This window comes from Crocodylus siamensis, chromosome 3 (assembly GCF_052110815.1).
Source record: "Crocodylus siamensis isolate JL-2025a chromosome 3, ASM5211081v1, whole genome shotgun sequence".
Classification (NCBI taxonomy): domain Eukaryota; kingdom Metazoa; phylum Chordata; order Crocodylia; family Crocodylidae; genus Crocodylus; species Crocodylus siamensis.
The window spans coordinates 177,377,613-177,393,461 of NC_143397.1; the positions used below are offsets into that span (position 1 = coordinate 177,377,613).

General features: G+C 45.5%; 1 protein-coding gene across 7 annotated transcripts in view; it reads right to left on the reverse strand.

Annotated features, from left to right (window-relative positions):
• Positions 1-15,849, reverse strand: part of KCTD1 (potassium channel tetramerization domain containing 1) — a 146,697-nt gene that overhangs the window by 41,660 nt on the left and 89,188 nt on the right. The window contains exon 3 of one of the 7 annotated variants that reach the window (XM_090039857.1): positions 7,680-8,699. The exons of the other annotated variants lie outside the window; for them this stretch is intronic. Within the exon in view, the coding sequence (XP_089895983.1) occupies positions 8,522-8,699 (178 nt within the window). The 3' untranslated portion in view covers positions 7,680-8,521. Of the gene's footprint in view, positions 1-7,679; positions 8,700-15,849 lie in introns of those variants that run through there. 7 annotated transcript variants of the gene reach the window in all.

The window sequence follows — 15,849 nt, forward strand, 5'->3', positions numbered from 1 at the left end:
CCATGTACCACTGGTGAAACCCATACCACAGACTGGGAACCGTGGCCTAGGAGACCCTGAAATGAATGAAAGACAACACAAAGCAGAATAGAAGCACCAGGCAAATGGAGCACTAAGGATATTAATTCTACACTATATCACTAGTAGTCCTAGAAAGGGGCACACTCGAGCATGTCACCGGTAGTCCTGGACAGGAGCACCTCTCAAGCAATAGGATTCTATTGGCATGTGACAACAAACCTGGGGATGTGGCAGTGAAGCCACACTGGTGCACTTCCCTCCTGCTGGTTTGCTCTAAAGCAAGCTTGACTAGACAGCCTGATGGACAGCCTGAATGCAAGCAGGAGCGAATGGGGCATGCTGGAATGCAACTCTCCCTGGAGCATCAGGGTTGTGGCATAACAACATATCCTAGAGAATGGGCTACTCAAAAAGGAGGAAGAGAAATGAAAACTACATTATATTTGAATTGAAAACTCTTTAAGTTAGAAACAATATCTTTGTTCTGTTTGTACAGCACATACACCAGGGCTATCAAACTCATCTGCTCTGTAGGTCAGAAAAGTTGAGCAGTGCCAGATCATGGGCAGATCAGGCCCATGGACCATCCCTTTCCCCATGCTTAATCCAGGTGGTGCCCATCTGGGCCAGTCTAGGATGCCAGCTCTGGCAGGTGGTGCAACCCAGGATGTGGCCCCAGCAGATTGCCCTGATGAAGCTGATCCCAAGCTGTATAGCCCATGCCGCTCCCTGGAGCTGGTTCCCAAGTTGCAATGCTTGCCAGAGCAGGGTCCTGGGTTATGCCATCTGCCAAGGTGCAGGGGGCACAGCCATGGAGAGTGGCATTGGCTGCACAGCCAAGGACCAACCCTAGTAGGCGGTACAGCCTAGGACCTGACCCCAATAGACTACTCTGCATGCTGCCAGTCCCAGGCTGCATTATCTGCACTGCTCACTGGAGCCATGTCCTGGGCTGTGCTGCCCACACTGCTCACTGAGTGTTGCAGGGACCAGCAGCATGAGTGATACAACCTGGGACTGGCCCCAGTGAACGGCTCAGTCTGGGACTTGACCACAGCAAGCAGTGTGGGCAGCACACATTCCTGGCATTGTGTGAGGGATGGGTCTGGCACAGCAAAGAGGGTAATACCAGGTACTCAAAATTACAGGGCTCTGAAGGCTGAATTTAGCCCAAAGGCCACATATTTGATGCTCCCAACCAATACTAGAGAGACAGGTCCACAGCTGGGAGCCAGATCCACACCTATTAGCTAGGTGCTAGGTGTATTTACTCAAATACAAGACAAGGTTTCCCACCACTCTGGCATGGGAAAAAAGCCCCTCATCTTATAATTACGTATAAGGAAATGTCACTAAATAGATTGTCTATCACTAAATTTCTACCAAAAGCAGCATGTATTCAGCAATGGAAACCAACTATGAAGTTGATTAAATGCAGCCAGTGCTGAGCATGACTATAAAACACATGGATCACATTGGGCAAACAGGCTGATGGGAACTTTTTTTTGGCATGGCCCTTAAAAAAAAAAACAATAAAATAAGGCAGGTGTTTCCTCTGCAGGGAACTGGCACTGAGCCTGGAAGTACTGCAATACCCAGAGCCAGGCCCGACACCCTCCCTAATGCTACATTTGATCTTAACCAAAAAGGCCAAGAAGTTGATGGAAGCCTATCACAAGGAAAAGTCAGTGCAGTCCATCTGAATAAAACATATGTCTGACATATGTAGTGCCGATTAAATGCAGTCCCCCCCTCAGTGCTGACTCTCTTTCAAGTCATGGTAAGCTACAAGATTATAGTTTCATCAGATCATCTAATCCGACCCCCTGCCATGGCAGGAAAGAGTACTGGGGTCAAACGACCCCAGCAAGGTGTTCATCTAACCTCCTCTTAAACATCCCCAGGGTAGGAGCCTGCACCACTTCTTTTGGAAGTTGGTTCCAGACCCTAGCCGCCCTGACCGTGAAGTAGCGCCTCCTGATATCTAACCTAAACCTACCCTCTGCCAGCTTGTGATCGTTATCCCTGGTCACTCCTGGCAGTGCACAGGGGAATAGTGACTCCCCCAATGCCTGCTGATCCCCCCAGACTAGTTTATAACAGGCCACAAGATCCCCCCTCAGCCTTCTCTTTTGGAGGCTGAACGGGTTCAGGTCCCATAGCCTCTCCTCATAAGGCCTTCCCTGCTGTCCCCTGATCATGCGAGTGGCTCTCCTCTGGACCCTCTCCATGCTGTCCACACCCCTCTTGAAGTGTGGCGCCCAGAACTGGACGCAGTACTCCAACTGTGGCCTGACCAGTGCCACATAGAGGGGGAGGATCACCTCTTTGGACCTGCTCGAGATGCATCTGTGGATGCATGCCAAGGTGCGGTTGGCCTTCCTAACTGCCTCCCCACACTGCTGGCCCATGTTCATCTTGGAGTCAATTATGACTCCAAGATCCTTTTCCACCTCTGTGCTGACAAGAGGGGAGTTCCCCAACCTGTATATATGATGCCGGTTGTGCCTCCCCAGGTGCATCACCTTGCACTTGTCTGTGTTGAATCCCATCCTATTCTCATCCGCCCACCCTTCTAACCTGTCTAGGTCTGATTGTAGCCTGTTGCTTCCTTCTAGGGTGCCCACATCCGCCCCCACATCTTAGTGTCATCAGCAAATTTGAACAGGGTGCTTTTTACCCCCTCGTCCAAATCACTGGTGAAGATGTTGAACAGTGCAGGCCCGAGGACCGAGCCCTGCAGAACCCCACTGCCCACGTCCTTCCAGGTTGAGAAGGACCCATCCACTACCACCCTCTGGGTGCGGCCCACCAGCCAGTTGGCGACCCATTTGACTGTGTGGGTGTCTACACCACAGCCCCCAAGTTTCTTAATGAGAACAGGGTGAGAGACAGTGTCAAAAGCCTTCCGAAGTCCAGGAAGACTATGTCCACTGCTACCCCTGCATCTAACGATCTGGTGATCTGATTGTAAAAGGCCACCTGGTTGGTCTGACAGGACCTGCCACTGATGAACCCATGTTGGTTGCCCCTAAGCATGCAGTCCCCTGCTGGCCCCTCCTGGATGTGTGCCAGAATAATTTTCTCGAACAGCTTGGCTAGGATCGAGGTAAGACTAACCAGCCTATAGTTTCCTGGGTCCTCCTTCCTCCCTTTTTTGAAGATGGGAATGATGTTGGCCCTCTTCCAGCCCTCCGGCACCACTCCTGAGCACCACGAGTGCTTGTAAAGCCGTGCCAGGGGTCTTGCAATGACCTTGGCCAATTCCTTTAGAACTCTAGGGTGGAGATCATCTGGACCGGCTGACTTGAATACGTCCAACCCCTCCAGAAGCTCCCTAACTAAATCCTCGCTAACCCTTGGCCCAGGTGTGCCTCCCCCGGGGCCCGAGGGGGGCCCAGCAGGGAGGTGGCTGTTCTGGTCCCTACTTAGGAAGACGGAGGCAAAGAAATCATTAAACATGTTAGCTTTGCCGTCTGGTGTGATGACCAAATTTCCCAATGCGTTCTGCAAGGGCCCCACATTACCCAGGACCTTCTTTTTACCCCCTATGTATTTAAAAAAGGACTTCTTATACACAGTTCACCCAGAATCTCCCCTGGGTGACTCTCTCCGCTCTCCCTCCCCACCTCAGCCTGGCGCCCCGAGTAGTGTGGCCCTGCCCTCTATGAGGTGAAGCCACACCAGACTGCCTTGCACCTAATCTACATGCACATTTCTGGAGCATCCCAGGACTCGCAACAAAAACAGCTCGATCCAGTCATCAGTGGGGGCTTTCTGGAGTATGCATACACACATATACAAACTAAGCAGGGCTGAGCTGTGGGGTCACCATGGCTTGAAATGTTATTGACTCTGCTGGGGCCAACCCTAATGAACTATGTGGTAAATCGTGAGCCTTTGGCTTTGGATTAATATCATGCACAGTTTGTACTACATATAAGTAGCTACCCAAAGTGCGGCTCAAAAGCATGTTTATGGAGTACCTGTGTATATTGCAACAGTTTAAAAAAAAAAGGTAACATGCATCAATTCTAGATGAAATAAGTGCATGCATACTGCAAATTGCTACAGCCTTGTTTAATTTCATGGTTATTGTTTTCAAATTTGCTCCTCATTTTCATGTGCTCAAGGAGAGCAGAGTCTGACAGTAAGGAGAGGGGGAAGTGGCTGCTAAAGGAAAAAGTTGGAGGAGAAGCAGAGAACAAGGAGCTACCTAACCCCCAGATTTATTTTCCCTGATGTAGCAGTGGGAAGGGGACAAATTCAAGACAAACCTCCAAGAATTAGATCAGGAAAAAGGAAAAAATGGAAGATGATGGGGGGAAAAAGGCAAACCCATGGATAGAAGCCAGAGAAAGAGGGAAAGAAGCAGCAGAAGCAGGGGGAGAAGGGGAGCAGGTAAAAACATATGGAAGTTAGTGACAGCTTCCTCAGAGTTAGAGACAGATGGAAGAGTGGGAAAGAGGCATAATGGCCCTGTCAGATGCCTGTTGTCTAGTTAAGATGCTTTCTCATTTAAATCAACCGCAAACTACCAGTCATAGGATACTTGCATGCTACAGGAATAGGCACCATTCCCTTGGCAAGAATAGAATAGTTCATAGATTCTAGGGTCGGAAAGGACCTCAGTGGGCCATCTAGTCCGACTCCCTGCCCCTGGCAGGCAAGAAAACGGTCACCAAACCTGGTCATATGATCCCAGCCAGGTGCCTGTCCAGTCTCCTCTTGAAGAACCCCAAGAATGGGGCGAGCACCACCTCCCTTGTGCATGAAAAATCTGCAGGTTATCTATAGCTGGGGCTGGCAACTTTTATAAAGCCATGGAGAGAACAACTTGGCTCCAGTCAAGCGTGGGTTGGGTGGCTTTGGCAGTGTATCAGCAGTGAAGGGGTTTGCCTGTGTCCCAAGTAGCCGAGAACTGTGTCTGTACTGCTGCTGCTTCTCCCAGCCTCCTGCTCCCTGTCAGGGGCAGGAGCACAGTTTCCAGCTGATGGGCAACTGAGCTGGACCAGGCAACTGGATATTGCATCTCCAGTGCTGCTACTACCCCAGCTTGCCACACCCTTACCTGCAGTGCAGGCACAGCTGGAAGACCTGACTTAATTCCCCACCAGCAGGAAGCTGTGCCTGTACCGCAGCCAGAGCCAGTGAATTGGCCCACAGAGCCAGAAGGCTTTGCCTTGGTCTGCACCCATAGAGCCAAAAAGCAAGGAGCTGTGCTGAGCCTGGGCAACTGGAAAATGTTCCCATATCAATATTGCTTCTTCCCTGCCCTCCCACCACCCCCACCCCCACCCCCAATGCTCTGCAGGCCAGATCCAGTCTGTAGGCTGGCCATATATTGCTGACCCTGATCTATAGGATATTGAGTAATTCCTCCCCTGCAACCCAACCCCTTGCCTTAAGAGAGTTCTCCACAGAAGTGCCCAAATGGCAAATATATCTGAATATTAATGCCAAGCGAAATGCTGATCACTGCCAGGCAGACAGATTCCAGAACCTGAAGCTGTATCCTAAAGCTCCAAACACACCCAATGGGTGGCCAAGGGTGTTGACTGCAAAGCTGAAAGTAAAGAATTTAGTTCTGCAATTATCTACATAACATATGCCAACTTGCTTAGCAAGTACAACTGCAGTTCAGAAAAGAACAATTTAGTATAAGACCTTTATACAGGCTTATATGCTAGGGCTGATGCACAGAATCCTGTGAATCTAGAGACTGAGCAATAGAAGGGATGATAGTGTGAAAACAAAGCATTTTCCCTTGAGATTACTGGTATAAATCCAGCCCAGATTAGAAATGACTGATAAACAGAATGGCACTTTAGTGCCCTATTCAAAATTGCTGGTTCAGCTCTTACTGGTGTTATTCAACCTGTTCTTTACCTAAGTTACAAGCGTTGTCGATTTTGTTGGCTAATAGAATGAAAAGTACTATTTACTTCATTCAGACTCATGTATGAAATTATGCTGTGCAACAGGAATTCATGAACTGTTGCTGTATCATAGGTAAACTTATTAACTGCAACGGGGAGGAGGGAAGGGGGAGGGGAGGAAGAGAGAAGATGTGCTTTGATATGAAAGCTGTTCTAATAAGCCAGCACTTCACAACAGTTGGCCATGCCCTGCCACATTAGTTTGGCTTAGCCCATAGCCTCCACTGGTGAAAGGTTTTGTAGATCACATTGGAGATGAACCAAAATTTTGTCATGGAAAATTTAAGTTTGCTACAACAAAAAATTGTCAGAAATAAAAGACTGTCTCTCTATCTTGCAAATGCCTGTGCATGTATTAAACATCATTTATCTGAGAAAACTATTGATTGCAATGGGACGATCCACATGACTAAAGTAAGCCTGCACATTTTTCCTGGATTGGATGTTAGTTCTTAAATCTTGTTAACCATAAGGATGAGATATATGAGTCTAAGTTTTCCTCTTCACCTGTTTACTTATACACAATATTCTTACAGTCTATGAGTCTGAATATATTATTATTTTATATATTTAAAAACCCCCAAAGATTTAAGACCTTGCATTTTTACACTCCAACAGATGATATACAAAAATCCCCAAACTGCAGTCTCTTAAAGGAAGGGGTGGCAAACATTGACTTGATGGCATTTGTGACTAATACCACTAGTAACAAATCTCTGTTGGATGAGATGAACAGCCAGCCTTTCTGATCACATCCCTATTTTCAGTCAGCCATTGGTCACAAAATACAGCGACTAGTTATTGGCTGTGAAAGCTAACCAAGGCGCATATGGCAAACGTTAGAAAAATATTCTCTTTTAAGGAGGTGACAATGAAACTGACCTCTGGTGATCATTGATTGAGAGAAAGTAAGGTCAATACTCACCTAAAGGTATAATTAATCTTGATATTGTCAAGAACAAATTATACCACACTACTTAAAAATCTATTTTACTGAAAAATGTATACTGTAAAAAGATTTCTCTTTTTATAGGATTAGCAATGCAATCCTTCTCTGGACTTTTGAAATATAGGAATAGGTCTAAAAGAACTACTGTACATTATTTGTTTCCCTCCTATTTGTATCTGTACTTCTATCCACCAAAACAAAACCTGAGACAGCAACCAAAATCAGAGGTAGAGAAAATTAGCTCAGAAGTCTTAAAATGGTGGTGGATTAATGTATTTAGCATAACGGTTCAAGTAGTTTTGATGGCTTACTTTATTGCCATGTTTCTGACAAAACCCGGGTATATGAGAAGGGCTAAAGTCCTTTGGATTCAAAGTGACAGATAAGGCCAAAGTATATTTTACATATTATAGTCCTATTGATTCAAACAGCATTTATTTGTTTTTGAAAACACATACTTGCATCCTACAGGTTTGACAAGTCAGTTACCACTCCTGCCTTAGTGGCCTCTAATAACAAATCACACTTGTGTTGTCTTTCAGTCATGATCTCAAAGCACTTTGACAATTGATGTAATCTGTACAGGTTGCAGAACAGGACACAACCAGAAGAAAAAAAGGGAAAGCAACTCTGGTTCTTCATTCTCCTTCCTCCTCAACCCACAGGCCATAAGCCAAACAGGAGCTTTGGCAAATAAAAAAGCATAACTGCTACAGAGAACATAAGGATCAAACTGTATCTCTGCCAAAATGCAAGACAAAGTTAAAAGTATAAGTTTTCTGTTTATTCAGGCATATGACAAAATATTGAAAAACTGTGGTTTATAATTTTATGGTATTACAGATTTTGCCAAGGTCAGATAATATGGGAAATTGAGAATGTCTAATCTTTTATAACCAAAAACACTTGCCTGTCATTTAACATAATATTTTTGCATACAAAATTGCTGGGGAAAGACATTATCTACTGGGTTGTCACGGCAGCCAACTGACTACACGTTCTCACCCCAGGAAGAGTCACCAAGAGTTTCACAAATAAAACCATGTAGACAAACACTTCTGTTGAAGAGAGCTCTGATACATGACTAAAGAGAAAATCTATATATAAAAAAGAAGAAAGAAATCCAAGCTCATGCTGCAGGAAAATGACTCGGGATATTGGCTGAAAATGGAACTCAAAGACAAATGTTCAGATCAAAAAATATATGTCAGATTTTAAAAGAGAATGGTTATTTATTTTATAACTAATGACAGTTCTTTGAGGAGTATTGTCTCAAAGAATGGATGGGGTACATAACAAGACTTGATCGTTTTGAGCAGTGCTATTTTTTGGGACAGGGTCAGTGCCTTGTCTATACTCACCTGAGATTAGAGAATGGTTAGAGTCTCTCCACCATTGTATAGTCCCTTCTCCAATCATCTAAGAGGAACAAAATGCTATAGTAGCAGGGAAAGGAAGGTAGTTCAGGGATTCCACATGCAAGGCTTCTGACAGTTTGCTAATGAAAATGTAGTGAGAGACCAAGAAAATACAAATTAGACGAGTACTGTAAGGTGGATACATAACTGGTTAGATCATCCTGCTCAAAGAGTAGTCATCAATGGTCCAGTGTCTAGCTGGGAGGAGGTATCAAGTGGTCTGTCCTGGGGTGAGTACTGTATAATATCTTCATTAACAATTTAGATGATAGGATAGAGTGCAGGCTTAGCAAATTTGGAGATGACACCACGTTGGGTGGAGCTGCTGATACTCCAGAGGGCAGGGCCAGGATCCAGAATGACCTGGATAGGCTGGAAAAAAAATGATCCATAATCAATCAGATAAGATTCAGCAAAGACAAGTGCTAAATCCTGCACTTGGGATGGAATAATTGTATGCCTAAATGTAGACTACGGAATGACTAATTAAGTTGCACTACTCCAAGATGAACTACTGCACTACTGCAGAGAAGGGCCTGCAGGTTACAGTAAACCGTAAGCTGAATAAAAGTCAACAGCGTGCTCCTGTTGCCAAATACCCCAACAGTAGGCTAGGTTGTATTAATAAGGCCATCACCTGCAAATCAAGGGAAATGATTCTTCTGTTCTGGACCCCACACTTTGAGAAGTATGTGGAAAGATTTAGAGCAACACAATTATTAGAGACTTGGGGAACCCGACTTATGCTGAAACAACTGTAGTTATTTAGTCTGGAGAAGAGAACACTGAAAAAAGGTCTGATAACAATCTTCAAATACCTGAAGGGCGATTGTCAAGAGGATAGAGAAAATAATGGCCTCAGTCTGCAGCAGAGGAAACTTAGGTTGTAGATTATGAAGAACTTTCTGATTATGAGGGGTCAAGCCATGGAACAGACTAACTAGAGCAGTAATGCAATCTCCATCAATGGAAATGCCAGAGGAAATTAGATGGACACTTGGCTGTAAAGGTTTAGTTAGGGATAATCCTGTGCTGAGCAGGGTACTGGAGCAGATGACTTTGAGGTCCCTTCCAGCCCTACTTTGCTATCAACCTATAATAATTCACCAGGAAATGGTTAATTTAGGGTCAATAGCTGTTTGCATTATCAAGCAAATGTCCACATGGATTCCAGTCTTGTTCACTACCACACAGTTATGTGTTGATTTGGAGATGTGTGGTTGGCATCTTAATGAACTGCAGAACAGGTCAGCCAAAGAAGGCATTCATTCGTAAGCTTGTACCAAAAACTGAAAAGAAATGAGGATGAATTCCACAAGAGGGATGTTTCCCCACCTCCCCCCAAACAGAGACTGCTTGAGTTAAAGTAATATTAACTTTAGTACAATTACATGCATCTCCCTGGCTAACTCCTATGTCCTTATAGAACTGGAGACTTACTTAGATACAATCTGTTTGAGACTAGTAATGAACTATTTTAGCAAATGAAGGGGAAAATATGGGCATGGTCCTAGAATCATAGAAGTAGGGTTGGAAGGGACCTTGTAGATCATCAGGTCTGACCCCCCGCCTGGGCAGGAGAAAAAACCCCCCAAAAAAACAAAAACTGGATTCAAATGAGTCCAGTCAGGTAGGCATCAAGCCTCTTCTTAAAGACCCCCAGGGTAGGAGCCAGCACCACTTCCCTTGGAAGTTGGTTCCAGCTCCTAGCCTCCCTAACTGCGGATGTCTAATCTAAACCTACTCTCCAATAATTTGTGTCCATTGTTCCTTGTCATGCCAGGGGGCGCTAGGGGAAACAGTGTCTCCCCCAAACCCTTCTGGTCCCCCCTAGTGAGTTTATAGACAGTCACCAGGTCCCCCCTCAGTCTTCTCTTGTGAAGGCTGAACAGGTTCAGGTCCAGCAGTCTCTCATTGTAGGGTCTGCCCTGTTGTCCCCTGATCATGCGGGTGGCCCTCCTCTAGACCCTCTCAATGTTGTCCACATCCCTCCTGAAGTGGGGCGCACAGAACTGGACGCAGTACTCCAGCTGTGGCCTGAGCAGCATCGCATAGAGGGGGAGGATCACCTCCTTGGCCCTGCTAGAGATGCACCTGTGGATGCATGACAAGGTCCAGTTAGCCCTGCCAACCGTGACCTCGCATTGTCGGCCCATGTTCATCTTGGAGTCAGTAATGACTCCAAGATCCCTTTCTGCCTCCGTGCTCTCAAGAAGGGAGTTTCCCATTCTGTAAGTGTGCTGCTGGTTTCTACTGCCTAAGTGCAGCACCCTGCACTTGCCAGTATTGAAACACATCCTGTTTATGTCAGCCCACTCCTGTAACCTATCCAGGTCTTGTTGCAGTCTTTCCCTCCCTACTACCGTGCTCACCTCACCCCAAATTTTGGTATCATCAGCAAATTTAAACAGGCTGCTTTTCAACCCATCGTCCAAATCGCTGATGAAGAAATTGAACAGCGCAGGCCCAAGGACCAAGCCCTGGGGGACTCCGCTGCCCACTTCCCCCTAAGCCGAATATGACCTGTCCACCACCACCCTCTGAGTACGACCCTTGAGCCAATCTGCAATCCATCTGACTGTGTAGGCATCAATGCCACAGTCGCCTAGTTTTTTAATGAGGATGGGGTGGGAGACAGTGTCAAAGGCCTTGCTGAAGTCTAGAAAGACTATGTCCACGGCAACACCTACATCCATTGCCTTTGTGACCTGATCATAAATGGCAATCAGGTTGGTCTGACATGACCTGCCCCTAATGAAGCCGTGCTGGTTGCCCTTGAGCATCATCCCTGAAGCCGGCCCATCACAGATGTGCTCCTTGAGGATCTTCTCAAAGAGTTTCCCAAGGATAGAGGTAAGATTGACGGGCCTGAAAGATTTTGTCCTGTGAATGCAAAAAACAGTGCCCTAACTAGATCTACTGTGTGAGGTTTAGTTTCTATGGACTGAAACTTGTGAAAAAAAAAAGCTGGGAGATGAATTACGTGGTTCATATACAGTTCTGAAAACAGTTTTGGATAGGAACTTGAGGTCACTATAAAACACTGCACAAGGAAGAGTGCACATCTCTTCTATACTTCTAGCTGATGCAATGGCTACTAAGAAAGGAGTTTTCAGAGTTTTGAGAGGAGGTACAGGGAACAGGTTGCTAAGGGAATGATAAAGAGGAGAAACCCATCAATACTCCTCCTAGTCTACTAAAGGTCCCAACAGGAATAAGAAATCTTTGTTCACTGGATTGTAGAAAAACACAATATGGCCCTGGATAGGAGTCTGATCTGAATTTATTGCTGCTAGAGGGAGATGTATGGAACTGATATCAAATGCAGATTGTTTCAGACCTGGGAGTACAATATTGCTGCAACTGATATCAAGGGAAATAGCTGGGGATCATGTGCTCAAACAGAAAACCTCTTCCATTTAGCTTTGCAAGTCAGCCTGGTTGAGGTGTGCCTGTTTTGGACCAGAGTATTCTGAATCTTAGCTGAATAGTATTTTGACGGATGATAGTGAGGCAATATCCAGACTATCATAAAAAAAGGAAGCTGAAGGATTCTGCACAAGCAGCAGACCTAGACACAGGCATGAGTGAACCAGGCAGCCGCCCAGGTCCAGGACAGAAAGGGTGCCTGAAAATGACATATTTTTTTTTGTCTGATTATTTTTATCATTATCTCTGGCAAAGCGGGGGGGCTGATACTAAAAGTTCCCTTGGGGCCATGAGGAGCCTAGGTACGGTGCTGATGAGTAGGTGTTGGGAGGCTATTCTTTAAGGTTTCTCTGAATCCCACAACTGCCAGGCCATTGCTTGGGCTACCACAGGATATGGTGCAAACAGCTTATTGTAGAGTAAAAAGAGGGCAGGGATTTACTGCAAGACAACTGCGGTTCAATCACTGCCTGCTTGCACACTTGTATCCCATAGCAAGTGGAAGCCAGTAGTTTAAATTTCAGTGAAAGAGAGGATGAGTTATTGTGGCTTAACTTCTACTTATTGTAGAGTAAGAGACAGTTGCTGCAGAAAAGCTAACACATCCTTTTTTAGACCATGGTAAATTCTTTCTATGTCTGTACCCAGGGGGATAGGCAACTGAGGAAATTAACTAGACAATCTCCAGGCCTCAGCAGTCCAGAGCGATTCTAGACCAAACTTAAAGAGAATGTGCTCACTGTTAGCACAAAGCATCACATGAAGGATGTGTGTTAAATGATCAAGAAGGAGCTATGGTGCTATCTGAACATTTTTCTAAGAAAGAAAAATGTATTTATTTAGCCCATGAACAATAAGCCCCCAACTAACTATTAATGATAATTCTAAGCCATCCTCGTGCTGTGCAGAGGTACACAGCAGGGGCTCTGTTTCTCCGCTGGTAACAGCAAGAAGGAACCGGAGAATAGTTTGGCCTTTTCTGCCTTTCATATCCTCAGACTGGGGGATAAAGAACCATTTGGGGAACAAGCACATTAAAAATAGATGCTGCTGGCCAAAAGAAACCAGCCTTGGACAGACGGGGGCAGATGAACATCAAGTACAGAGGTACAAAAACTTGAGGCAAAATTGATTCAGTCTTTGCAGTTTTTTTTAAGCTGCCTCCATTGATTTGGTAACAAACTGACGTTCAGCGTTTGGGTAGACAAAACAGGCAGAAGCCTGCACTGGCCCAGGCCAGGCGCCTGGGGGTGCTCATGTGTACCACCCCTCAGGGCCAAGCTGCCTAAGGCTGCTAAACCAGCAGCCAAGGCCCAATTGGCAGCTGGGTCTTGCCCTCCTCCCCCACAGCTGGGCTGGGTTCACCTCAGCCCCACCCCCTTCCCAGCCATCAGCCTCTGAGGAGGAGAAGGAGTGTGCAAGGGAGGCAATACCCCACCCCCCTTGTCTACAGTGGCCCTCCCAGCCTGGGTCTGCTCTGAGCAGGAAAAGCACCCACTGGGGGGGGGGGCATTTTGCTCCCCCCACCACCTTCCCCAGCCCTCTTCCACAAGGGGTGGAAAATCCCTCCCAGTGCCCCCCCACCCCCGCAGTTGACATTTGCTAGGCATGGATGGGACAGCACCCAACCAGGGAGGCTTTTCACACACATCCCCCCACAGCTCAAGCCCAGCTGGGATGCCCCAGCCCTTTCCCTTCCCTAACCCCACCACCAGGGGTCTGTCTGGTGCAGGAGTAAAGCACCCACCTGGGCGGAGGCAAGAAGCTCCTGGGTGGGCAACTTTCTGCTCCCCACAACCCGGGCTGGGGCAGCAAGTGCTATGCAGGAGCAGGGAGGTATAAGTTCCCCCCACAAGAGTTGGAACTTGGGGAGAGGGTGGAGCTGAGCCAATCCCTGCCCAGCTTACTGGGCTGCAAAAACCCTCCACCACAGGAGTTTTTCTCCTCCCCTTGCTGTACAGCTTGGGGCTAGGCAGGGCCTTGGGCATCTGTTCTCCCGCCCCACTTCCTGCTGGGCTGACAGGCCTAGACAGGAAGCAAGCTGGGAAGCTGATACTTTAGTGTCTCGGCTCTGACAGCTGGGGGCAGGGCCAGCCTTGCTCTGATGAAGCAGACAACGCAACCCAGGGCTGCAAAGCATCCTAGGATGTTGGGGGACTGAGAGTTAATATGAACTGGAAAGGGATCTGGGACAGAAGTTCCATAAACTGGTTTAACCTAAATCAGTTAAGTCTAATACTACATCCAACCAGGTTTATCTTAAACTGGTTTCAGCCATTTTAAAAGCAGTTTATGTGCACTGAACTTCTGTTCTGTTACATGTTTAAACCAATTTCCAATCACACTAGTTTGTGTGCAACTTCTGCCCCTAGCCCAAGAGTGGTGTAGTCCACTTGGACAACAATTTTAAAAACAGCTCTGTTGAACAAGGTCAGTTTCATGCCTTATTTCAAAATTTTGAAGTTAGGATTATGAGCCTCAAGGACATTTATAAGATCCATGTGTTTTTTACATCACATTTTTCTTTCCTTAATAAAAACAAAAGCTAAGCAATTGCTCTGGTTCTAGTTCTGGAATTTTGCCACAAAAAGCCTCTCTAGTCCATGGGACTAATTACATTTGTTTAAGATTCTAGCCCACTACTACTAGAAATTAATGTTAAATCGTTGGCGAGTTCTCCCAGGTTTCCAATAAATATAAAAATAAATTGCTGCACTGGAATATGTGACATCTGACCTTGAACCACAAAAAAAAAAATCCCCACAACACTGATTATCATCTTATCTCATTACGCCACCTGACTTCACCTGCAGACCGGTTACTAATAATCTTTTTAAGGCTGATAATGCAATTCTTTAAAAGTTCCAGGAGTGCCTATGAAGCCCATTTTTTAAATAGTGTATCCTGCATAATACATTTATCTACTGGTTCAAGAGACAAAGGCTAGGAGAAGGGTCAGCACTGAAACAAAGGTAGTTACTCAAATGACACAAAACAAAATAGCTATTTATCTAAGATTTTTTTCCCCAAAAGTAGTTATGCTGTTTAATCAGATGTTTAAATTATTAAACCACATACTTATGACAATAGATAGCTGTTATTTCTGCTTCCTTGATGCATTACAATAGCTTAATTAAACTAAATTAAAAAAGTATTAATCTTAAATTCCATCTTCCATCTACACTCTTATGTGTAACATTCTATTTCCTCCACTTACCTTCACTACCTCTATCATAAGAAGAACAGCTGCATACATTAAAAGGTATAACAGGGAAAGCAAAACAAAATGGAGTGTAAAAAAAATCACTAGGCCTTCCACAACTATAAGTATCTTGCTCTTGAGTGCATAATTCTCAAGGAGTGCTCAGGACCAGGACTGAACTTGATAGGGGTAGAACAAATTCTGCAGATCAGTACAAGTGGTCTCTCCCTTTCAACTAGCAAAAATTTTAGTCCCGTCTGGTGAATCAGCCCTCCTGCACTGCTCTTGGCCATGCTCCCCACTGTTCCTCAATCCTTCCCACAGGTAATGATAAGAAAGACTAATCTCAAGCAGGCTAAACTTTTGCCTCTTGCATTTTTTTGATCTTTACTTTCCCATTCTCTTCTCCCACATCCAAACAAGTGCTATCAGCATTTAGTATTAAAAGTGCTATTGCACTTTTTACTAAGGCAATATGCTGCTCTGAATCAGCAAGGGGAAGTGTCATTGCAGTTAAATATATGTCTAGAATCGAATCCTAAACTAGACTGCACACCTTCTACAAGAAAGTTAGTTACAGAACTTGAACGTAAAGTTTTTGTGAACTTTTTTACCAACCACATTCAATAAAAGAAGAGTTGAACTGCTAGAAGAACTTAAATGAATAATTGTTTCAGTTTTTAATTATTGGTACTGACCTAGAATAGGGGTGTCAAATTTTTTGGGCTTTGTCAACCAGACCCAGACCACAGGGCTTCTCATGGTCTGCAACCAGTCTGTGGGGCCTCCTGCAATGCAGACGACCTACAAGAAGAAACATTAATCCCCATGGTGGCCAGGACCACTGTTTCAGCATGGCTCCAGAACCCAGATAGTTAGCACTGCTGTTTG